We start from the raw sequence: 25,208 nt of genomic DNA on the forward strand, positions 1-25,208 counted from the left end.
CTATATCATGCTTTTGTTACCATCTGACATCAGCAGTCAGATGGGCAGAAGTTTTTATTTCCCCTTTTCCCTTCTGGATGTACTGTGGCCTCTTTGGGTTATCTGAGCATCGTTTGGTGAGCTGCAGAGCTTGTGTCTCAGTCTTCTAGTGTTACTGCTTGTGGCATATGTCATGAACTGATTCCATGTCAGGGACTGATTCCACCACTGCCCTGGGCAGCCTGTTCTAATGCCTGACCACTGTTTTGGGGAAGAATTTGTTCCTATTATCCAGTCTAAACCTTCCCTGTCACAGCTTGAGGCCATTTCCTCTTGTCCCCTCACTTGTACCTTGGGAGCAGAGAACAGCCCCCTCCTGACTCTGTCCTCCTGTCAGGCAGTTGTAGGGAGCGAGAAGGTCCCCCCTTGAGCCTTCTCCAGACTAAACCCCCCCAGGTCCCTCAGCCATTCCCCATCACACCTGTGCTCCAGGCCCTGCACTGGTTCTGTTGCCCTTCTCTGATCCTGCTCCAGCACCTCAATGTCCCTCTTGTACTGAGGGGCCCAGAACTGAACACAGGTTTTGAGGTGCAGCTTCGTCAGTGCCCCAGTCCTGCTGGCCACACTATTGCTGATACAGGCCAGGATGCTGTTGGCCTTCTTGGCTACCTGGTCACAAGCTGGCTTATGTTCACCAGCCATCAATCAGCACCCCCAGGTCCTTTTCTGCTGATCATTCAGAAAAGACTGAATGACTTCTTACAGCTCAGAGACATGCTGTGCTCTGAGCCCTGACTGTTAAGTACTGTCGGTGCAAAGCGGTCCTAGCCATAGCCGTAGGGACCTCCTCGCTGTGCCAGAGCCCAGGGGCGAGAGGGTGCCATTCTGACGGGTGGCAGCGAATGCCCAGCTCAGTGGGGTCCGGGCGGCTGTGCGGAGAGAGGGACTGGGGAGGGACGGCAGATCCGACCCCTGCGTCCCAGGGTGCTGCTACCGGTGTTCCCCTGCTCCTGCCCGGCCCTTACCCACCCCGTCCCTCTCTTGTCCCTGCGGCGGGAGGCGGGCGCGGCCGGGTGAGTCAGCGCCGAGACGCGAGGCCGTCGGGGGGGCGCCGGGGCGGGCAGGACCCGCCCCGCCCTTTAAAACCCCGCCCGGAGCGCTGCGGGCCGCAGCCGTCGCCGGAGCCGTCGCTAGAGCCTCGCTGCTCGCCCCGGCCAGGTGAGCCCGCGCTCGGCGGCCCCGCAGCGCGGAGCGGAGCGGGGGGAGGCAGCAGCCCCGCCAGGCTGGGCCGGAGCTGCGGGCGGGCGGCGGGAGCGGAGCGGGCGCGGGGCGGTAGCTGGGTGCGGCCGCTGCCCTGCGACCCGCGCTCTTCCTTCTCATCCTCCGGCGCTGCGCGCCCGTTAGTTACTGCTCTGTGCTCGGCTGCACGGCGGAACGGGGGCCTCTGTGGGCGAGGCTGCCCTCGGGAAGCTTCTTGCGCCCGCAGCACCTCTGGGTGTGGCGGCAGCGCTCAGGGGAAGAGGAACCGCTCCCAAACTCGGTCAAACTTCCCCACATACTCTTTTCCTCTCACGGAGGCTCAGCTGGGTTAGCGATGGCAGCTACGTTCACTTTACAGCCCGGAGCCTCGAAGCAACGCGGCGGTTTCACGCTGGGCGGTGAAGGCAGGGTTCGTCCGGCTGCGGCCCCCGTGCGTCGGGCTCGGCCAAGGGCTACGGCCCTTGCCCTCCTCCCCGGGTGCGGCCGCTGGCAATGTTGCAGCCGCTGGCACAGACACAAGAGAAGCCCTTGGCTCAGACAGTGTTCCGGGTAACAGTGATCCCCGAGTTTGGCCTTCGATCGCACCCGCGGCGTGTCAGGGAGCCCTGTGCGGTTTCTCGCTCTCAGAGCCAGGCTTGGCTGGGCGCGGCTGTCCCACCCTGCCGCGTCTGTGAGCAGGATTGCTGAGATCTTGCCGCTGCCTTGTGAGTCAGCCTGGACACCACTTCCCCCTCCTCGAGCGAGGAGGGGAGACAGGGCAAAGCAATGTGGCCGTGTACTTTAGCTGGAAGAAAGTAAAATGATTTCAGATAGTCATGCAGAAGTGGGTTGTGTTCTTACAGATGTCAGCTTTAATTCTGATTGATGCTAGTTGTTCTTATGTTCATGTTCAAATGCCATATCCGTTCAGAGATGTGCAGAATCCAATATACTGGTCAAGAGTGAAGGGATCCTTTGGAACCTCTGTGCTCTTGAGTGATCCATCCATAGGTGTGCTTGCCTTCTGTTGGTGGAGCTACTTGTCATAAGTAGCCCTTGTGAGTATAGTTTCCATTAGCTAATGTATCAAATGGTTTGCCTTGATAAAGCGATTTTCCTGTAAAGTCTGAGAAGTGAGAATAACTTGAATAAGGAGAAATAAAAGTCCTTCATTTTGTATGTGCATGGCATCTTCCTGGAATGGAACATCCCACGCTATTAGAGTCTGTGGAAGAGAACGGTTAAAGTATGTTTGTGGTACAAAGGGGTTTGAAATCCTTTCTTTTAGAATTGATGTTTTCTCCAAGTGGTGGCTTTCAGTGTTCTGCTGAACCTTGTCCGAGGTGATCTGGGGAGATATGGTACACACAGTTGGTTAGCACTGCATATAAATGAATGATTCTGAGTCCTTATTTCATATATAGCAGATACTGCACATCTTCCTTACTTTCCCTCCTCTTCTCTGTTGGACCATGCCCTAGTTATTGGTGACCTGACATAGACGGCCTCCGAGTGAAAGAGTTTCCATCCTCTCATTCCGGGGATGCTGTTTCCTTGGCTCAGATGTCTGGGAACACCCATTGCTCAATCTCTGTCTATTAACATATAATGAGTGCTGTTTAAAATGCTAACTGCTTATTGAGCACTGCGATTGCTTGTGCATACCTGACACTTTCTGGATGGCTCACATGGGTGTTTTCTGTTCTAATGTGTGGGAGCTGCCTCTGAGAACCGAGATACAGGACTAGTTTTAAACACAGGCTTTTCTGTCACCAAACAGTTATGGAAATAAGGTACTGAATATAGACTAGGCCAAGTGTAATAACAGGTTTGCAAATCAGTAATTAATTACTGTGGGAGTCAAGTTCAAAACAGATGCTGTTTCTTTTAGAGCACCATTATGATTCAGGTTTACATCATGTGGATTTAGGAGGAAAACTGGTTGTAGAAATTTGCCTTAGGGTATTGAAGTGTTAGTTTACACCTGGAAGGTAGAGATTGATTCCTTTCCAGTTTAAGGAAGAACAAGTTAGTGCAAGTATTTTCTGTTTACATGTTCAGACCTTCCCAGAACTTGTCAAAACTACATCAGATAAAATCAGTCCCTCAAAGAACAGCGAGAGTCTGTTCTCAGGCATGAGTGCCTTACAAAGCAGGGTGTGACAAGAGATGCATTTGTTCTCCCAGGAAAGATCTTTCTCTGCAAAGCTTCTTGCAAAACCTCCCATTTTTTACTTTTGCCAGCTTGCTGCTGATGGCTGGTTGGTTGCTGTGAGCGTTGTTGTGTGCTGATGGTATGAACCTCCCAGTTCCAGCTCAAGTGAGGGTGTGATAGTTCTGTTCCTGGACTCTGTCCAAGTTTTTTGTTCCAACAAGCCTGATTCAATGTTGTTTTTAATTGATTTAGAAGCAGCAGTGTTGCAAAAAGCTGTTCCATTGTTGTTTTGTGAAAGATTATGCTGCAGTTGCTTTGCTTCAGTTTTCATTGGAGTTTTACAGTTCTTTCTGACAAGCAAGACTAAAGGACTTGAGTTGCTCATCTTTGTACTGGTTGTAATGCTGTCAGAGTACAAAGGTTTAATTGTTAGGTACTTCATTTCACTAAGAGTAAATATTAAAGGTTTCATGACTCAGTAATACATCATCCTCCTCCTCTAACCAGCATGGTTAATAGTGCCAGTAACAGGTATCAGCCTGTTATAATTCTGTAGCCAGAATTTAAAAGGCTGGGTTGGATTTTTGCTCCAAAAAAGATTAATCTCAAATAAATTGATGCATGACTGATTTTCATTCTGTCTTATTCTTCTGATTCCCTGGGATCTTAATTTTCCCTTGAAGTAAAGTTACTTTTGATACTTATACCCAGGTTGCTTCAGAAGATGAAAGGTTTTCTTTCTGTATCCTAAGTGAGGAAAGGTGTGATTACAGCAGTTAGACTACAAAAGCCATCTAATTGTGTTTCTACATCTTATAACACTTGCTATACCTGCTAAAAGTAAGGATTTCTCTGCTTTCTGTCTACAGGTACAGTACATTTATGTGAGCCAAAACAAAAAATAAACACTTGTTCTATAGTTTTAACCAGATCCCCATGATTAAGAAACTGTTTCAAATTTTGTGTTGGTTCTCTGAGCTGTTGGTTTCAGACTGATCATGGGGTGGAGAGGAGTTTGGTTTGCTTGGGAAATGTGCCTCAGTGGCTTGTACTGCTTGCCTGGGAGAGCCCCAGCACCAGCAGAACAGAGACTGATGGAGAATAAAAGAAGAATCTGACAACCAGTTGCAAGGTCCTGCAGAGGCCTGGCTGCGCAGTTGCTGGGAGTTGGCTTGCAGGGTGCGGGAGCTGAGCTTGCGGAACCGGTGACAGCAGTGAAACCAGTGCAGTTTTGGTTCCAGGCTCAGTTACCAATCGGTGCAATGTCAGTGGCCTTGAAGTGTTTCTCTTTCCTTTCCTACCTCTCATCAACTCAACACTTCACTTTTGGATAATGCTCTCCACAGCTTGATCGTGGAGTTCCTGAGAAACAAGAGTTAACTTCAAACAGGCAAAATAAATACTTGCTCCAGGTACCAACATGGCTGACTAGAAGGGAATGTAAGTGGCAATGTCTGCCCTTTCAGTACAGGAATTTGAGAGCAGAGTTTTGGGAATATATCAGCCTCTTAAATATTGCCTCTGGCTTAATAACATTTGGAAAAAAAATCCTACTTTGTTAAGAGACCCTTCCAATAAAGAGTAACACAGCTCTGCCAAACTTCCCTGGCCAGAAACCAGAGCTGAAAAAAGGCAGTGCCTTGTAACTAACATAAGCATATCACATCAGTGTTCATTTCTGCAGTGCAAATAGTCTGTCTCAGCATTGGGGTTTTCCCTACTTTTCTTTCTATATGTTAGCAAGATGTTGTTATGCAGGTTCTGGCAATGGAGCAATGATCATAGAATCACAGAATGGTTTGGTTTGGAAAGGACCTAAAGATCCAGTTTCAACCCCCTGCCACAGGTAGGGACACCTCCCACTAGACCAGGTTGCTCAAAGCCCTGTCCAACCTGGTTTATTGATGATGGGTGATGTTGATTATCTTGCTCCTTACTTTTGAAGCTATCATTTTAAGAGAGTCCTTGTTACCTAGTATCTGACAGCATTGTTACTAACTGGTGTTTGTAGCTTGTCTTGTTATCCTTAACTAATGGGGAGCCACTACAAAACCATATGCTATTAAAGGCATTTGTCGCCTGTGTCCAGGATTAAACAGCGTTATGACTTTATACAGTGTCTGCATTAATATAAATAGTTCCAATGTATTCTGTGAGTACTTGAGGAATCAAGCACCTGATTTAAATGCTACTACTTTTGGCTGCATTTTGGCTTTCAGATTGACCAGGATATAATGTTTCTGCACAGTTTTCCTGGTGGTGAGTTCTAAGCTTAGTTGATTTTGTTTCTAAGTTAGAGATTCTCCACTTCCTAAGTTTAAGTATTTAAAATGCAGAAGAAATGCATTTTTAAGGCTTAAAGGTAGCTTTTTATTCTACAATGGAATTATGACCTGTCACTTTTGAATTATTACTGGTGGTGTGGCTTGGAAACTCTTAAATCTGCTTTCTTGCTTGGGATTAGCAGGGTCATTGGACGGTGTCACTTTCAGTGCTGCAGCCTTTCAGGACTGTGTAACACACGTTGATGGAGTTGTAAATACATTTACAAGTCTATTTGTTTTATTTCTTTTTTCTCCAGCATTCTTTCAAGATGTCTACTGTCCATGAAATCTTAAGCAAGCTCAGCCTTGAAGGAGATGTAAGTATTATTATCTAAGCAAGAAAAGTTTGTTTTACCTAACTAGCACATCTTGTTTGCTTTGAAAGACTCTCTACCAACAGATGTACTGAGCTGTACAGTTTACAAGATTCTACACACCTCTTCTGCTTAAACTGGCCTTAATCCAAAACCTAGTCAGCAGTGATCAGTTTTCAGCCACAAAGCAGCCATAAGCCATAGGACAATTATTTGAGGTGACTAGCAAATGACAGGTCTTCAAACTGGCCAGCAGCATGAGCATTGTTCATGTGCTGGGCCATATGAGAGAAATCACAGGACAGACTGAATGGCTAGTTCACATTGATGGTCTCTCTTTCTTCCAAAGGAATAAGTGAGTTAAGGATTATGAGATGGGAATGCGTTTGGGTTTGCTGACATCTTTTGAGTTTTCATCCCTCTTCCATCCTGTCTCACCTCCCCATGAAAAACATGGAGAACACTACATAATAGAATGGAAATGTTTGGCATCTTACAGTTGTCACCAAAACCAAACTGCCTCTTGAAAAAACTTACTTTCTCAAACTACTTGTCTCAATTTTTGTTTTGAAAAGTGTGAAGACTCCTGCTTTTGATGGTGCGTTTTCCACCACATCAGAACTTGCTTCATAGTTTTATTGAAATATCAGAAAGCCACACTCTGATTTCTTCTGTTGCAACATTAGATGATGGGATTCCCAGTGTAGTGTCAGGATATCATATAATGAATTTGTTATTCTGTGATTTATCATTGAAGAGGAAGTGAATCCTATTCACATGTTATTTCATCATGTCGCTTATAAGCTTGCTATACTCTTAGATTCTATAGCCAGGAACTCCAGATCTGAGGTCAGTACAAGCAACTTTTTGCCTGTTTTTGAACTTGTTGCGAAATAAATTATGCCAGTTGATGTTTGTGCAAGAGCTCTTGCAAACAAGTGGCTAATGCACTATAGGTAAGTAGCAAAGCTGATTTTGTACTGCAAAAGCAATCAGCCCTTCAGATTTCTTGGCCACATTTGTTTCAATGGAGAATTACTGGAATATTATTTGAGGTATCTGTTCTCAAGGGCAGAAATTTTTCTTCCATTGTGCCTGTGAGTAGTTGCACAAGTCAAATTGGAATACTGCTCCATTGTCATCAGAAATCCTGCCATACAATGTAAGAAATATCAGGGGGCTGGTTTGTTCTGTAGATCCTAAGTTGGAAGCCAGAATCACATAGTAGCTATTCTGCATAAAGGATATGCTCAGTTCCCCCAAGCAGTGATTCAGCAGGTTCAGTGGTGTTAAACACAGTACTTTAACCACACATTTACAGAACGGTTGCAGCTGAACCTAAGCCCTTTCTTGTGCAATAAGGAATTCTTGTGTTCTGCATCAGTGGTGTAGTGATTGATTTGTTTCAAGATGAAGAAACTGGAAAATCAGTTGGAAAAACTCTTTTCTGAAAACATGGTACCAGTAGTGTACATTTCCTCTGCCACAGGACAGAGGGAAAGCTGGCTCTCAAATTGCAAATATGCTGTGTGTTTTATCAAGAGTGCAGGATCATCTTACTATAAAACTCTCTGTCCAGCTGGCTCAGAAAATACACGGAGCTTTGGATTGGTGGGAGGAGAGGTACCCAACTCTGCTTAGCTCACCAGGTGACTTGCTTCAGCTAATCGAGAGTGCTAGTTAATTAGATAATGTGCCACATGATTTTGTCTGCTAATGGGCTTTAGTTTAGGAGTCTTCCAGGCACACAGATTTCTCCTAGGCTACACTGCACATCTCCAGTTCCTGTTGCTGTTAGAGCTTTGATCTGCTAACAGGGAAGGCTGTGTTTTGTGGTATAGCTGAGGGCGATACTGGAACCATTTTTCTAGATTGAGCCCATGGTGAGAGGCAAAAGAAGGAATGATTCAGTTTATTGGTGCTTTTTCGACTTATCGTCTCCACAGCATAACACACACTGTCTCAAGAGAAGACAGTGGTTGCTGTTGGAGGAATCTGTTTGGGACAGTGGGACCTCAATAGCATAGAGTCAAACATAGTTAAAAAAACACGATTTTTTAGTTAAAATTTGTCCTCTTTATAACAATCTGCATGTAAAAAGATCCTCCAGGGATATTAAGATAGCTTAGTCCTTTTATGAACCTGACTTTGTGTTGGAGTTAAGAACTGAAACAAAAGTTTCCAGGGATCTCTAACAGGAAAGCTTAACTTAGTGCACTTAGGAAACAGCTCTGGCAATTTCAGTGTCGGTCACTAATGCCTTCCTGCCACAGTTTAGGTCTCCAGTAAGTTCTGACTTACTCATTGCTAATTTTCTGTCTCCCTCTACTATTTTTAAATTCTACCCTATAATCCAAAGTTAAGTGTTGGCTTAAAATCTGGAATACTTCAGACTTAAACTGTCTTTGAATTAGCTTTCTGTAGTCCATTTCCTTTAGATCTAGTCAGAAAACTCCACATCTTAGAAGCTTGAGGTTTAGTGAATAAACTTGGAATGTGTTAGGTTCTTGCTGCAATAATATATCTATATGTATATTTTCTTTGTTGTAAGCATGGCTGTGAGTGTATTTCAGGACAGTACACATCAGCAGAACAGAGTTCAGTGGATCCCGGGAGAATTCCATTTTGATGTAACCCAGTGGTAGTTCTTGAACTTAAAAATGTGTCTAAATAGCACATATTTCATTACCTGCAGTGAGGGTTACATGATTTAACTTTGAGGTGGTTCTTCTTCTTCCAGCATTCTCTCCCACCAAGTGCCTATGCCACAGTTAAGGCCTACTCAAATTTTGATGCTGACCGGGATGCTGCAGCCTTGGAAACGGCCATCAAGACTAAAGGTGAGAAATGCGGGCTGTGGCTTTGATTCTGCTTGTAAGGTAGAATGCTGGCTTGGGGAGGGGGAAAATTAAATTAGAAAAGAAAAGAAAAAGGTGCTATGTCTCCTGAGCAACGTTTCAATATCCTTACTGGAGGGTACCTATTTTTGGAGCTGTTGGATTTTTCAGACCTCACAGATGAAGTCTTGACCGAGTTAGATTTTGAACTCTGTAAACACATGCTTTAAGCATACTTTTGAAGTTTATAGCCAAGAGTTGTTGAGGATATCACTGATGAAAGCATCCACTTTCTTCTCTTGACTCATCGATGCTTCAAATTCTACTACTTTTCTACCACTGAGAATGAAGTGTCAGCTTCTGTGGCAGATTTGGGACCAAGCTCTGAATAATGGATCTCTACTGGATTATTGGATTGGGCATTTTTTCTTCCTTTCAGCTCTCCAGACAGCTGTATAGGGGTGGTTTGAACATTTTTCTCCCAGTTTTTGAACTAAATACTTATATATCTTTTGTTAATTTGGGTCAGAGAAAGTCCTAGAAACAACGGTATCTAGTTTCTGAAATGATTTTGCCGTATTTCAGGGGCAGGGCAATGTGAAAGCTCTCTGCTTCTCTGAACTAGGCTCTCAGGCTTCTATCTCCTTATATCAGTGCCAGGATCTGTCATTTCCACTGACTGGCAGGGAACTGTAATGGAGCAGGGCAGAGATGCAGCTGCACATTAAAACCTGGAGTACTGAAAGAATTAGGGGTACATGGAGCATGAATGACAACTCCAAAGTAATTCCTCAGTGGTATTCCCAGGGCAATGATCCTCTGTCCTAGTCCTGCTCTGGAACAAATAAAGGGTGTGCCACGCTTCCCAGACTTCCTCCAGGCCAGAGAAGCAAGGCTGGGTATAGCTGGAACTGCCAAGTCTTTTGCCTGCATGTCAGGAGAGGGAGAAATTTAACAGCCAAATGGTTTCTCATGAGGAAGAAATGCAGTCTTCCATCAGTGCCAACAAAGCACATGTTTGACTTGCTATAAAATGTAAAATATTGCCCCTCCTGAACTCTTCCTTTCACAAGATTTCTTAGTTTAACAGTAGATACCCTTTGCTCATCACAGTAGGTTCAGTTCTGATTTTGAATCATCATATGGTTTGCTTTTATTGTCAAAAATCCTCTTGCAAGAGAGAGGTAAATGTCATCATGTTTGGCAGAAGATGCTTTGGGTGTATGTAAAGTTTTGTCTAGGCTTAATAATCTTTTACAGCTCTGAGTCTAGGACAAATCCAGATGTGTCAAATAGACCTTCAGACTTTCAGGGCATGTACAAACTTACACATTTGAACACTCAAGTTAATTAATGCAAAAGGAAGTTGCAGTCTCGTAGGCAGTAGAAAAGCTTTTCCAGTCAGGAAAGTCAAGGTCATGTTGGGTTTTTCCTTTCTTCCAGCAAAGATAAGAGTTTGCTGAGTTTGGTTTTAAGAGACATGGAAACATTTTGTTAGATGATTCCCAACTCTCTGAACAAATAATAGGGAAAACTTTTAATGGACCTTCATGTCTGTGGGATTGAGCTTCTCTCTTATTAGCTTATTCTATGGGAGCTTTTTTGGGAAGGTGGCTTTAGAAGGGACAATCTCTTTATGGTTTTAATACTGAGTCCTTACCATAAAGACTTAATCAAAGCAAGTATTCCTAGGGGAAAAAAAGAACCAGAGTGTTAGGATCCTTCTTCCAGGTGCTGTTTCCTTGGACTTCAGATGCTTCATTACAGGATATTTTGATCTGATAATACAGAAAATCTATTAAAATGTGAACTCTCTAAAGTACATGTGGGTTTTGAAAAGTTCCCATCTAATGAATTCTCCAGTTGTTTCTCAGTAATGCAAACTCCCTGAGGTAGAGTCCAGAATCTGTTTTGGTGATGGCATATGAAATGGGTGAAACTTTTTACTGGCCAAACAACAGCTGCATATTTGTTTCGGGGCAAAGATCTGGAGTATAGTGTCTGACCTGCTGTATGTAAAATCTAAATAGTCTAATATTTATTCACATTCTGCAGATTGATTCCTTAGAGGTCAGGCATCTTTTATGTACTGTGGGATCTGTGGGAAATACTGTGATGTATTTACTGGGACTTAGGTCTGTTTGCAGAAACTGTACTGCACAAATACATTGCCCAGCCCTTCACTGGGCTTTGTGTGGAGCTGAGTTAAATGCAGTGGGTATATATACATATATATATGTATATATATATTCAACAGTCTAGACAGGCTGTTCACACAGATGTGCAAAAGTGGCTCTAGATGATACAAAATGGGTTTGTAGTTAACAGTAGTTCAAACTAGAGTTTACCTAACACAGATAACTTGTTGCAGTTCTGGTTTGTTCCTTTTGTAATAAATATCATTGCTATGCCTGTCTCATTTTTATGCTATTTAGTGGCTCTGTGGTGACTTCATCTAGTGCCTTAGTGTGTCCTTGTAAATGTTGGCTTTTTGCTGTATAGGACAAGAGGCTGCTTTATTTCTGTATAATGCTCCATTGTGCCCTGTGTGTAGATTAGCTCAAGTATAGGAGCCTAAATAGAAGAAATTAACTAGAAGAGTAGTAGCAGAGCATTTGTTAGGTTTTCTTTTAATTCTTTGTAGGAAAGAAGACTGCTGAAGTGTCTCTCCTGTTTCAGAGTTATTCCCTAGCATTGAGACCTTGTATGTCACAATTTGTTAAGTTAATTCTATTGTCAGACTAGGTTATGAATAGTTCATTACTTGCAACCTAAACTGCAACCTTTTACTGAGATCTCCTGGTATACCATTTTATTCCATGACTGGCAAAATTCAAACACAGGTTTGTTGTAGGGAAGTACTTAGAAATACATCTATAATAAATTCATTATACCCGGAAACTGGTAAAACAATGACAAGGTATAAAGATTGATTTCATTGTTTATATAGTGTATCCAACATGCCTGTACCTTTTAAAAGAGTTTTTACTGTTATTAAGTGGAAGTTCAGAGGAAATCTTTTGGCATGATGCTAGGGGAGGGTAGTGCCTGAAACCCACCAAACTGCATCAGCCACATATTCAGGGTATTAATAGTATTAGTAAAGAAATACCTCATTGCGACATGGGCTGGGTTTGGTGAAATCTCACTGAGCAAAACACAGCTGAAACCGTTTTTATTTTATCTAATTTTTTCCCTTTGACTCCACTGGGATCTGGGGTTTATCCAAGGAAAATAAGACACTGCAGATCATGAGCTCAGTCAGATAGTCCTAGAACTGTGTTGGCACCAGATGCACAGTGGTATTGAGGTCTCACAAGGGCTAATTGCATACATCTCCCACTAATAATTTGAGGTTAGCTACAATTCCATTTTATACACACATGTAGATTATTGATCTCTCAAGTACCTAGATGTGGTTAGGACAGAGATAGCTTTTGGTATTCTGTCTTTGAAGATGAAGTTCAAGAGAAGAGACTTCTAATAGATCAGCTGAATGAATGCATGCCAGCTCTTGCAAAATGAAATTATGTTAGCTCTGCTCCCACCTTAAAGCAAAGTGACTGTCAATATTGGATGCTTTGTTCAGAACAATGCTGGTGCTGTTGTTTTGGCCTATGGAGATTCAAGTACAGTGTCTTTAAACCAAAACAAGTGGCAACTCTAACTGATCACTTTGGCCATGTTCATTTCCTCTTTTTTTGCTGACTGAATCACAGAACTGTGATCTTACCAGGGCAGTAGATTGACTCTTTTAGAATTCTCCTGTATTTAGAAGAAAAAAAAAAAAAAGAGAGAGAGCCACAACATCTAATTTCTCTTTGCCCGTTGATAGAAAGGCACTGATAAAATCTGCCCAGCTAGAATCAATTTAGAAATGAACTTTTGTTTCACTACCCTGAAACTTCCAGAGATCTTAGTGAAAGCAAAGAAAACTGTATGAGCTGCTCTCCTGCTCCACCCCAACTCAGCAGATGTGAGTCAGCATCCTGTCCATGCAGGGTGATTCCCAAGTGTGAAGTGCAAGTACACATTTTCCATTAAATGCCAGAGCAGTGAGTTAACTTCATATTTCCATCCACAAAGCATATGAATAAGAAACTTTGGGACAGTAATTTGTGGGCTTCTATCTTTTCACAATTGTGATAAAACTTGAAAATGTAATTTGCCTTTTTTGAATACCAAGACTGGTTTAATTCAGAATTTCTTAAAAAGCTGAAGACATTGGCTTATGCTGTGGCTCTGCAGTGGCTGAAAGGCCCAGTGTGTGTGTCTGTTTCTGAACTGGAGAATTCATTTTCTTTTATGAAATGGGAACACTTTAAAATGTGCAGGAGTAGGTTATGGCCAAAATGTGCAGTCAGCCTGTTTTCAACCCCAAATTTGTAACTAAGACATATGGTGCTTTTGACTTCTGCAGGCCAGAAGAATGTGAATGCAGAGCAGTGATTTAGGTCTGCCTCAGCATGAGCTAAGGGCAGGAGGCTTTCAAGTACAATATTGCATGGTGAAAAAACTTGAAGAGGGTTTCCGAGAACATACTACTATAAAGAGCACAGTAACAAGACAGCTTCTTTAACTCTGTCATCTGTCTTTGTAGGTGTGGATGAGGTCACCATCATCAACATTCTGACAAACCGCAGCAATGAGCAGAGGCAGGATATTGCTTTTGCCTATCAGAGGAGAACCAAAAAGGTAACAAAATATGAAGAAATACCAAATGTTCCATATTCTTCTTGAGGGCAGCTAGTTTTTTTTCAGGGCTTGCATGTTTCACCATTAACTAGGTGCAAACTGGAGATAAGTATTATTTGGTATATTTCTTTTTGCTGAAATTAAGGGATAATAAGGAATCATATACTTTGTCCATGCTGCCACAGTTTAGGACTGGTGGGACTTCCAAATTTGTTGAGTGTGCACAACTGGGACTGAAGTCTGACTGAAATACCACCGCCAGAAGTCAGGATGGGTGACACAGCCAGCCACAGGATTCCCTAGTGAAATATGTTAAACAGCAGCAAAAAGCCATTGACATGAAAAGCCTCAGTTTGAAGGAAAAGATGAAAGGGGGATGACTTAGGGGATTGAATTTTTTGATTGCTTTGTTGCTGTTAAGACAACTCAGCATAAGGAGTTACTCTGTTTCTATTCACAGAGTAGCTTAAATAAGGAAAAACTGCAGTTAGCTGTACTACAAACTGCAGATGTGGAACAAAGTGAGTTGAAGCATCACTAGGTACTCTTCTGTCTGAAATACCTCGGGTACTGAGAGAGATGGAGAGAAATCTGTAAAACATGTAGAGTTCTGAATGAGTCTAGCTATCTGGAAGGCAAAAACTGTTCTCTTGACTTCTGAAGTGTTGGGAAACTTGAAGTTTTGTGCCCATGAAAAAGAGGAAATTCGTGTAGAGTTAGGATTGTGATGAATGTATCTCTTTCAGGTTTTCCAGACCCCAAATGGTAGTCCTTCAATAGCAGCCCAGAGTGCTCATCTGAACACAAATGTAAATATAGAGTTAAATTTGGGAATTTCACTAACTTTTATGCATTGCTGATAGAGGCACATGCAGAAGCACGCACAGGTTGGACACATGCATGTGTGCACACGTCTGCACCCGGTGGTCACAGCCTGCCATCACTGGGTATGTTGTGCACAGGAGTGTTCCCTGGTAGTGTCATGTATCACTTAAAGCTTTGCTAAAGGTTTTGCATGACCACACAAATGCACAGTCAACAAAATCTGCAGCTTTTTTCATCTGTTTCTCTCTCACCCTTTTACTTGCTGCAGCCCAAGAGCAAACTGAATTTATAGAGTTTATCAAGTGCCAAAGAATAAAACAGTATGTAGAAACAATGGAATTTGCAGTAGAAACCACCTAGTGAAAAACAACTAAACAGCAGGAGAGGAGGAAGTGAGATGAGAAGATATGTAGGTATAACTTCATAGTTTCCTTTGGCAGCAGGTTGTGCAGGTTTCTTTGGTGATGTGTTGTATTGTACAAGGCTGCTCAGTTTGTGTCTTACAGGATTTCTTAGTGGATCATTACAGTTCTTTAAAAGTCACAGATCTAGCTCTGTGTTCATGGCTTTGAGCTGAGCTGAGCTGTGCATAATGGAAACTGTCTTGAGGAAGGGTGTTTGATCTATGCAGTTGTTCCCCATCACCAGCGTTAATGGAGCTACCAGTGAATACTGGTGCTGCAAAAACTTCTCTCAGCTAACTGGAATTTATGGCATTGTCCTGAAATTTATTAGAAGCATAGGGTGTGTGATGTTTCAGCTGGTGACTGAAGAACCTGTTTTCATGCAGATAAATTATGTCTGCAAAACTGAGTTATTGTACTAAGATGTTTCTTTGACTAAAACAGCTGGATGCCCCAAACCCCCATTTATTATCCTTGTCAATCCATACACTAGGTGCATACAGTATTAGCATATATTAATTAGTGTCCTGGATTAAAATAGGTGACTGGAAAGGGAACTAAGTGCCTTGGCTCCTTATTGCTCTGGTGCCAACTTCTCTGAGGTCAATTTCTGTACCCCCTTTTCAGCTGCACATCAAGTTCACACATTGAAATGTAGCAATTCCCTTCTGTAGATTTAAATTCAGTTTAGGGAATACATTCATGGGTGTGAACCCCAGACTTGATCCCAGGGGTTTCTACTTTGTAACTAAACCACAACGAAGCTGATAATTAGCTTTATTGAAGTTGCATCTGAAACCCATAAAAGAGGGCATGCCTCTGACTTCATTTGCTACAAATCTGCATGCGTCCTGTGAGGTGAACATACCTGCCTGTTTTATTCTCTAGGATTGATTGTCAATTAACAACAGAGACTTTGATTATGTTCTTCTGGTAGTTTCTTTGAAGACAGAGATAATTTTTCTGTGCTTATGGACAATTTTTTCTCTTCAGCTGTTTGGGAACTGGGCCTGTACAGTGGAATAACTGTGCGGTCAGTTTTCCGATGTCTCAGCTGGTAAAGGGGTGGGATAATTGGAAAAACACAAATGATACAGTGCTACTGGGAAGAACTATGGGAGTGTGATGGAGAAACATTGACCACAGGGAATCAGACTGGGATCCATCTGTGCTTGTTAGCTCCAACAAAGTGTCAGTGCTTCAGGACTGGAGCAGAGCTGTTCGGCTGTGTCTGCACCATGCTTCCCAGCACTTTGTCAGCCACCAGTGGATTTTGTCTTTTTTACAAAGGATGAGAAAAAATTCCTTTGCCCTAATTTCTTTCTTAGGCTTTCACAAAAGAAAAGCTCTTTATGTTCTTTTTCCTTGTCAGTTGGGTAAGAAACAGTGTTGCAGGCTTGGAGACTTCAAGCACTGTAGGCTCAATTCTCTGGAGATCAGAACTGAGCTTTAATTTTTTTTCTTCCATCATCCCTCCTTTTTTACAGGAACTTTCTGCAGCACTCAAGTCTGCTCTGTCAGGTCATTTGGAAGCAGTGATCTTGGGCTTGCTGAAAACACCAGCTCAGTATGATGCCTCTGAATTGAAAGCTTCCATGAAGGTAAATGAGCTTTGAAATTTAAGTATGTGTTAATTCGAGAATGAATAGGGACTGCATAGCCAAGACCACAGTTTTCTAACATATCCATTGTTTAAGTTTTTTATAAGAGCTATAGCTTAAGTGTCCAGCCGCAAGGCATCCAAAATGAGACAAATTCTGAAGCCGTGTGATTTTTTTAACTGTTAATTAAATCCTCTCCCTAAGGAAAAAAACAAAATTCATCAGGTCAGGAATAACTGACTGACTGTTCTGGCTGGTTGCTGCTTTGCTGACTGCTCTTAAAAACTGTAAATACAGGTTCAGAGCACAAAAAGGTCATTAAGAGAGCAGCTGTTAGCTAGAGCCATTAAATCCTCTGATAGCGTTTTTAAGCTTAAACACTAGTTTCTAGTTACTGGGTCATATCACTGATCTTGAAAGAACATCCTGTACCAGACCTGCCTCTGTGTAGAACAGGAGGAGGAGGATGGGGCAACAGAAGCAGATTTTAGAGAAATGGCGCAGCAGTGACTCGCTGTGTTCCGTCTCCTACAACCACAAGTAAGTGTGAAAGAGATTGTGTTGAGTTTAGAAATATCTACTCTGCGAGCCACTGAAAGACAACTTCGAGAGGTGCTCATGCCAGGGCATTTGCCTTTCTTGGCAAACTAAAGTTTGGGAATTTGAATTGACAGTCATCACTTAAATTCTGAATGTTCTTGATCAGTTCTGGGTGAGATTTTTTGTTCAGTTTTGGGGTTTGTTTTGGTTTGGTTTTTAATAATTAAAAACCAACTATTAAAATATGCCTGAAATCCAGACCACCACAAAAAACCCAATGAACTGATTTCTCCAGACTAAGGAAAAAAAACAAACAAGGAATGAAATCCACCCCCCAAAAGACAGCAAACCAAAAAACAACACCCCAACAAAACTTAAATCCCCAAATCCAAAAATTTAGCCCAGTATGGAGCTGGTAACTCAATTCTGGGCCAAATCCCTTCTTTGAGTAATCAGATGCTGCCCTCTTGTGGTTTAAGTAGACGATATCTGTCATTTGCTGCCTTATTTTGGGGATTTGGGTATTTTTTTTTTGTTGTTTTAATGTCTTACATCTGACGCGTTCTATTTGGGATGATCATAGATACTTGATACATAGAGCAACATAAGTTATATGGGAATCAAAGTTGGGTAAAGGAAGGTTGACACTAAGGAGTTAATTATGTTTCTGGTACACATTCTCAAGAAATACTTAAGTATTTGGAAAACCTTTAAAAAGATTCCAAATACTTTCCAAGAGGATGGTTTTTCACATAATTGTCTCAGTTTTCCGCATGTGAAGGACAGCAGCATTGGAAGTTTTCCAAAGATGTTAATTCATCAGACCATGCCCATATTTGTACATTCATTTTGTAACACCTGTATCACTTTTCCAACAGTAGTAATGCAGCTTAGTTCAAAGTACTGATTCTTCGTTGACCTTGATCACAAAAGTGTCTTTGAAATACTTCTCAAATCGTTCCATTTGTTCAAAAGAACATAAAATCTGAATATCTAGTTTATCATACTGAATGCATTTTTATTTCTTAAAAAAGATAGTCATAATGCTGTTTCATCTGTGGTTTTGCATTGTGCAGTATGTGGAAAGTATGGACAATTCAAGAGGGGATATTTATTAGCCAGAAATGCAGAAGCTGCTTAAATCTTTGCTGATTTGGAGACAAGGCCATGGCTAATGATGGTGTCATCCTTGGCTTTCCATTTATTATGGAGGAATTGTATGAACCAAGGTGGAAAAGAAAAGCAGAGAAGAACAAGTTGATTGCTGCCCTTTGCATGCTAATAATCAGATTTGTTTTCTGTCCATGGAGAGCACAGGAAGAAATCACACTTTGGCTGTGCTAAGTAGGTCTCATCCAGTTACTCTGGTGGGGAGGACACTGAGTGTTACAGACACAACAAATGCACATTGCCCAGAGAAAACACCTACAGAATTTCAAAGCTATTGGAATAGTATTTGGCAACTACAAATGTTCATCTGGGGTTTCTTGGGTGCAGTTAGCAAAAAATATCCCTGAGTGGTTGTGAAACTGTTCAGTTGGGAGAAAAGACACATCTGTAAAATAATTTTAACCATTCAAGTACTCCTATTCATTTCTAACACTTAACTGAATCATGTATGTGTTGCAGGGCCTGGGAACTGATGAAGACACACTCATTGAAATTATCTGCTCAAGAACAAATCAGGAACTTAGTGAAATTATCAGAGTCTACAGGGAAAGTAAGTTTACTTTGAAAGGTTCAGTGGACTATGTTTTTTCACTAAGTTACGCGGATAAGTTCTTCTTGGTATGAATGTGGTTATTAGAATCACACAACATCTTTTGTTCTCTGGCAGTTGAACATAAGCTACAATTTTCTACTGAGGTCCTGGATATTTGTGTGTTTTATTTAGTTTCATCTTGTTGCTTGATAGCAAACATTCACTACTCACAAGTTGTGTCTAGAGGAATTTTTTGCAAGCTACATGCATTTTGTGCATAGTGACAGAATTAATGGGTTTAGATTTATGGATTCTTGGATGAATTATGTAATGAGAACTTGAATTTGAAATCTACTGAAGCATGCTTGTAAGTTTATTTGGTAGACCTGCCAAAAAAAAGGCATGAAATAAAACTTCATAAAAGCATATATTCTGTTTTTCAACTTTCCTAAAGTATGTTATTTGATTGAAGCTATAATTCTTAGTTGGTTACAAGTAGATATATGAATTTTCATTTAATATTTCTTACATTTTTGTATTGATCATTCTGGTTGGGTTTAGCACCATTCAGTAGTGCAGATGTGCACTGCCTGTTTATTTCCCTGGGCTTCAGAGCTGAGCTTCACCAGAAATAAATGGAAATTTAGAAAATCGATGCTTGCTAATGCTTAGTAATTGTCAAGCAGTTGTGGAGGTGTTGGCTGAGTCAAAAAGGACAAGCCAAGCCAACGCAGTCTTAATGGCTGGTATTGAAAAAAAATATGTAGCAGCAAAGAGAATGTTGCTGCTCTAAATTAGGTTGCTGTTGAAAAAGAAAATGTGATTTTTGTAGCAATACAGAGTATGATCACTTGGAAAGCAATTAAAATGTTTAGATACCAGACTAGAATCTCACACAGCATTCCTTCTTGTGTGTTGTAATAGCTTTTGTCTTTTGCATAAAACTTGTAATTGCAGTTGTCCAGTCATAAATCCAGGAGTTTGACATTTATTTATCAAACAAGCAAATGTTCACTGGTATCTAAGAATGATCTAACAGGATATTGAGCTTAAAATAATATTCCTTTCTTCTTAATAGTCTCAGGGTTTCCTGTTATCCCTCAATGACTTCGATGGCATTGGTTTTGTGTTATGCAGGCATGCCTTTGCATTGTCTTCCACATGTGACTTAGATTGTAGCTGTTCATGTGCGTAAAATACAGTAAAGAAGTATTTGTAGGGCAGCATTTGTTTCAATTTTGTTTGTTTTCTAGTGTACAAGACAGAACTGGAAAAGGACATTATATCAGACACATCTGGTGACTTCCGCAAGCTAATGGTTGCCCTGGCCAAGGTAGACCTTTTCATATTTTTCCACTTCTCCTAATGGTAGTCGACTGGTGGCTGCCAGCAGAACAATTGGATTTTATTAACTCTCTAATTTTCTTGTATATTCACTGTTTTTTTTGGGGAAAAATACTCAGATGTTGAAGGGCAAAGTATTTTGACAGAAATGTGGCATTCATAGCAGCAGTGTAATGGGATGGAGCATACTGTTATTCATTTAGCAAATTCAGATTCAAAAAATCAAAGAGAAAATAATGTGTATATAGCAAACTGCTTACTGCCTGTTAAACCTCTTCTAAATACTGCTATCCTTGTCTGAAGGGCAAAAGGTGTGAAGATAACTCTATCATTGATTATGAACTGATTGACCAGGATGCTAGGGTAAGTGCTGATGGTGACCATTAAATGTCCAAAGTTAATATGTAGCTTTTGGGGAAACTGAAAGTAAAAACACTATGGGAGGGAGAAGCATTTATAAAAGTAGTTGTGTGTATTTCAGATTGTCTTGCACAGTAATTTTTGTGTGCTATCAAGATATCAGCCACTTGCAACCCTGACACCTTCAGTTATCAGTTTTCACAGGCTACTGACTTGCTAGTTAGTACCTATACAGACACTTGCTGTATAGGCATATTGAGCATACTGAGAGAGAGAGAGCCTTTAACAAAAGAAACACATACACTGTGAAGACTGGTTGCAACCAAGTAATTGTGTAAGATTGAGAAGAGGTATCATTGAACGTAGTGGCTACCGATGTTTGGGGTTTTTTTTTACATCTGTTAAGAGCAGTACTGCTGAGGTAAACAGAGCTAAAGACAGAGTAGAACTGTAGACAGAGGTAAATGCAAAGTAATTAGTTTTAGTTTCAGATCAAATCCATTGATCTTATCCCGGTGATCTACCTAACCGTATGTCCTTTTGTGTTTCTCCCACTGACACAGTTCTAATAGTGCTTGTTTCCAATAAGGAATTGTATAAACTTGCAGTGGCTTCCTGTGGAACTCCTGATATCCATTATTTGCTTTTCATTCTAATCACAGGAGCTCTATGATGCTGGTGTGAAGAGAAAGGGAACTGATGTCCCCAAGTGGATCAACATTATGACTGAAAGAAGTGTCCCCCACCTGCAGAAAGGTACTCTTCAAGAGACAGATGACTTTTTTTCCCCTGTAAGAGAAAGTTACATTTTGTCCCAGATAAGATTGAAATGAGTGTGAGAGCATGCCTAAAACACAGGCGATCTCATAAGCCTTAATTCATGTCCAAGCTGTTAATTTTTTTTCAAAACACACTTCTGTGGAAGTGTTAATGTCACAGTTTTTGTAGCGCTCTTATTTACACAGGTGTAACAGTGCTCAATTATGTCATGAATACTGAGAACAAAAATGTGACAAATCTAGAAAACGTGGTCGCAGGAGACCTTGAGAAGTCCTTTAGCTTCTTCCTCTGGCCTAGGGTAGCTTCACTGTATCGTGTTTCTAAATCTGTCAGTGAAGACTCTCAAAAGCAGCTCTGATACTGCTATAAGAAGCCCATGGAAAAGCTATTTGAATACTATTCAGGGCCTAAATGTTGTTTTGAAACAGTTGTTTCAAAATACTAGTACAGGATTAAGATAGTATTATACCATATTATGGAGGTGTTCAAGGAAACATAAAGGCTACAGCATGGGAACTTAACTGTCAGCTGCCGAACTTGAGGCTGTACTTCAGATAAAGGTCTCAGAAGGACATGGACAGATAGTTTTTAATCATGTGTCTCTGCAGTGCTGTCTCTGGTTTTGATTTGGGTGGTTACTTACACCAGTTCTTTGTCTGGTGTTGATTTCACCTGTTTTCTTTCTTGTCGTAGTGTTTGAGAGGTACAAGAGCTACAGCCCATACGATATGTTGGAGAGCATCAAGAAGGAGGTTAAGGGAGACTTGGAGAATGCCTTCCTTAATCTTGGTGAGTTACCCTGAAGTAAAGGCTAGCTTTAGACAGAATCTTTTCAGTGCTTCTGCAGTGTATTGTGATAAGGATGGGGCCCAGCTTCCTCCGTGTTGCTGGATGAGAAATAAACTGGACATGCTGACATTATTGGATCCACTAGTGTATTTTAGGATATTACAGGTATTCGGAAGTCGTGTATTTTTGCACTCTGCAAAATACAAATCTTGCTTTCCAGGTGAAAATACAAATACATGTGTCTTCTGACTTTTTTTGTTTGGTACAGAGGTGTAATGTTTCCCCAAGCAAATTAAAAGGCTGGAACTGTGGCCGGCACATCAAGTATTCAATACAGACATAAGCTGGAGAGAGAATTGTGTATGTGTGAGAGAGAGAGGAGAATATGGGTGGTGAAGGATGCTAGAGGCTATTATCTTATTTAGCTGATTTGGCACTGAATTGTTTGAAATGGGGAGGCAGAGTGTGAGGCTGGTACTGTGGCATGAGATGATGACTAGGACGTCCCCAGTTTAAGAGGAGAATTCCAGTTCAGACTAAGGGTGAACTGAGAGCTCTGTAATGCAAATGGAGAATAAACAGAGCTCAGCCTTGAAAGGGATGCTTCTTATGGATTAGCATACAAGGAGTGTTTTCAGAAAAGAGGTCGCTTATAGAAGTGGAAGAATGACTGTGTGTGTGGAGGAGGGCTAAGCATTCTGAAACAATACTAGCCATGAAGAGAAATACTTTCTCAGATTGTAAGCATTGGTGGCTCAATCACAAGCTTGGCCAAACAACTTCTGACTAACAGCTCAGGTAAAAACAATATGTTCCCTTTTGGAGAAGCTTTTGCTGAAAACCTTATTTTGAGTACTTATGTCTTTCAAAATGGCTCCAAGATTCTGCTACTCCGTGTATGGGTAGGATATGTAACTACTCTTATCTCCCTCTTCAGTCCAGTGCATTCAGAACAAGCAGCTGTACTTTGCGGACAGACTGTATGATTCCATGAAGGTAGGGAAGACTGTTCTTTCTTTCTACTAATTTTATTTTTTTACATTGTTTCATTGAATTTTGATTCCTTGGGCACTTTTATTCATATGATCTGACTGGCATGTTGAATAAATTAACAGTGAGTTGTTTTTGTTCAAAAGCATTAACAGTTACAAGCTTAGACTATCTATTCATATGCACCTGGTATAGGGAAGTTTAGGAAGGGGTCTCATAATAATGATCTACATTAGATCATTCAGTTGTAATTAGCAAAGGTACACATCTTTTGCAGGTAACCAAGAACAGATAGCTGAGAAAGCTGTTTATTGCCCAAATAAGACTCTATATTTGCCTCAAAATATTTTCTCAGGAAAAGGGTAGAAAGAGAAACGCCTGGTGGCAGGCATTGGGCAATACCAGGAAGATGTCCTGGTGAACCAGAACAGCTGCTTACAGTCTTAACTAACTAGATTTGTGACTGGAAGTTGGTCAAACACTGCTAATGAGAAAGGTATGCTCATGCTCCAATTCCTGCTTCAGAATGGTGACCTTATAAAGATTTAAGTCATTGCATCTTTTATGCTACATCTCAGTTGTTTGTAGTTGTCTTACCACTAGGTACAGTGGCCTTTTATGCATTTCAGCTATTGCATCTCTAAGAGTGTCTGCTTGTAGGGCAAGGGAACCCGTGACAAGGTTCTGATCAGGATTATGGTCTCCCGCTGTGAGGTTGACATGCTGAAAATTAAGAGTGAATTCAAGAGGAAATATGGAAAATCTCTCTATTACTTCATCCAGGTAAGTTTTTTCAGCTTTCATTTTATATCAGTTGTATGGACCCTTGCAGCATTCCTCACTGGATTCATTGTACCGTTAGAATTCATGGGAGGTGTAGAGGCTGTAGTGAGAGCATAAAGTTGTTATCCATGCATTATTGAAAAACCCACCTTGAACTTCACAGTCTACAGCTGGTACAACTCCTGGCAGTCACCTGACAGGATAGGCTTTGTGCCTATGTGTTAGGAAGGAAAATTCTGTTCACCTGTCCTACCTTCAGACCCAAAGAACAGAGAAACCAGAATTGCTCTGTGATTGCTGAATGAAAACAGAGCATCCAAATTGCTGCTCCCTTTCTTTCATTTCAATGCCCAAGGAGCAGGCTTTTTAGCTGGAGTGATTTTTGTTCATTTCTGTAATAGAACAGGAGCTATAAGTGCTAAATTTTATTAACTTGGGGCATAGGTAAAGATTTTGTCCATCTGTTCAAAAACTAGTCTTTTCCCCACCCTCACAACAGAATATGGTACATGAATCCTTGCATATTCAACTTCACAAATTGAGTCAAAATCATAAGCCAGAATCTTTTCCTGAAGATGTGAATTTTAGATTATAAGCAGATTTTCAAAATAGCGAATTTGATGTATGATTTTTGCAGTTGTGAGTGAGAAGGAACAGACTCAAATCCTTCAGCTTTCCTGTGTTGTGTTACGTTTTTCACACCAAAATTTCCCTCCCTTCTTGGTCTTGCATTTGGATTGCAAGAATAATGAACAATTGTAATTCACACATAAATCAAACTCAGTCTAGACAGTCTCCTCCAGCCTGATACAGCTTCCACTGCAAAACTGGGAAATTTTGGAAACTTGGAGAAACACTGCTTGGAATACAATGCATATACTTTCATACTTTGTGACCGTTTCCTCATCTGTATTTTGTGCTCTTTCTTCCGCTGCCTTACAGCAAGACACAAAAGGGGATTATCAGAGGGCACTGCTGAACCTGTGTGGTGGAGAGGACTGAAAACTGTGATGGAAGAAACCCAATTCCAGAGACATGCCTTTTTTTTGATCTTCACTTTACTGTAATCGTAAAGACAATGACTTGCCTAGCTAACCTTGACTTGCGTTTGTATCTGCACCAACCCCTGCTGTAGTATGCTTGCCGATGCTGTGAGCACTTCCCTCAGCTGCAGTACTCTGCTTGGCTCTGCCAAGGGTCCTAACAGCGTGCAGCCAAGCTAACCTTCCACAGATAAATGAGGTTACAAGTGCTTGTGAAAGACTCTGCCTCTCTGTGCAATGTTTCTAATAAAACATAAATAAAACTGGAGTTTGACTTTAACAATCCGGGTGTGTTTCACACATTTAATTTGAAAACCGTGAGTTGATGTGTATTTAGCCTTCACCGTTCATTTTATGTGTTGTTTTTTCTCGTCCCAGTGTTCACTACTTGTGGGTGAAGCCTCAAAGCCCTTCTGCTATTTAATGATTCAGTTTTGGAGCAGAGGCAAGACCATTCTCTTGATTCATTTTTTTTTCCTCACTAAAACTTGATCCCACCTTTCT

At 41.3% G+C, this 25,208-nt stretch overlaps 1 protein-coding gene across 1 annotated transcript; it reads left to right on the forward strand.

Moving 5' to 3' along the window:
- The first annotated feature begins 1,069 nt into the window (after window positions 1-1,069).
- Window positions 1,070-24,987, forward strand: ANXA2 (annexin A2). Its single transcript, XM_034066040.1, has 13 exons — window positions 1,070-1,197; window positions 5,955-6,014; window positions 8,752-8,851; window positions 13,449-13,543; window positions 16,260-16,373; window positions 18,543-18,633; window positions 19,869-19,948; window positions 20,263-20,322; window positions 20,982-21,075; window positions 21,793-21,888; window positions 22,826-22,884; window positions 23,539-23,661; window positions 24,604-24,987. The coding sequence occupies exons 2-13, from the start codon at window positions 5,967-5,969 to the stop codon at window positions 24,661-24,663; spliced, it is 1,020 nt and encodes a 339-aa protein (XP_033921931.1). The 5' UTR covers window positions 1,070-1,197; window positions 5,955-5,966; the 3' UTR covers window positions 24,664-24,987.
- The last annotated feature ends 221 nt before the right edge of the window (window positions 24,988-25,208 follow it).

Source organism: Melopsittacus undulatus, chromosome 9 (assembly GCF_012275295.1).
Source record: "Melopsittacus undulatus isolate bMelUnd1 chromosome 9, bMelUnd1.mat.Z, whole genome shotgun sequence".
Classification (NCBI taxonomy): Eukaryota; Metazoa; Chordata; class Aves; order Psittaciformes; family Psittaculidae; genus Melopsittacus; species Melopsittacus undulatus.

What these genes read in the sequence shown, in the direction of transcription:
- ANXA2 (XM_034066040.1), top strand. Translation starts at nt 5,967, where the DNA reads ATGTCTACTGTCCATGAAATCTTAAGCAAGCTCAGCCTTGAAGGAGAT. An exon ending in ATCAGAGGAGAACCAAAAAG is followed by an intron (nt 13,544 to 16,259) that starts GTAACAAAATAT and finishes CCTTTTTTACAG; the next exon opens with GAACTTTCTGCAGCACTCAA. An exon ending in GACTGTATGATTCCATGAAG is followed by an intron (nt 22,885 to 23,538) that starts GTAGGGAAGACT and finishes GTCTGCTTGTAG; the next exon opens with GGCAAGGGAACCCGTGACAA.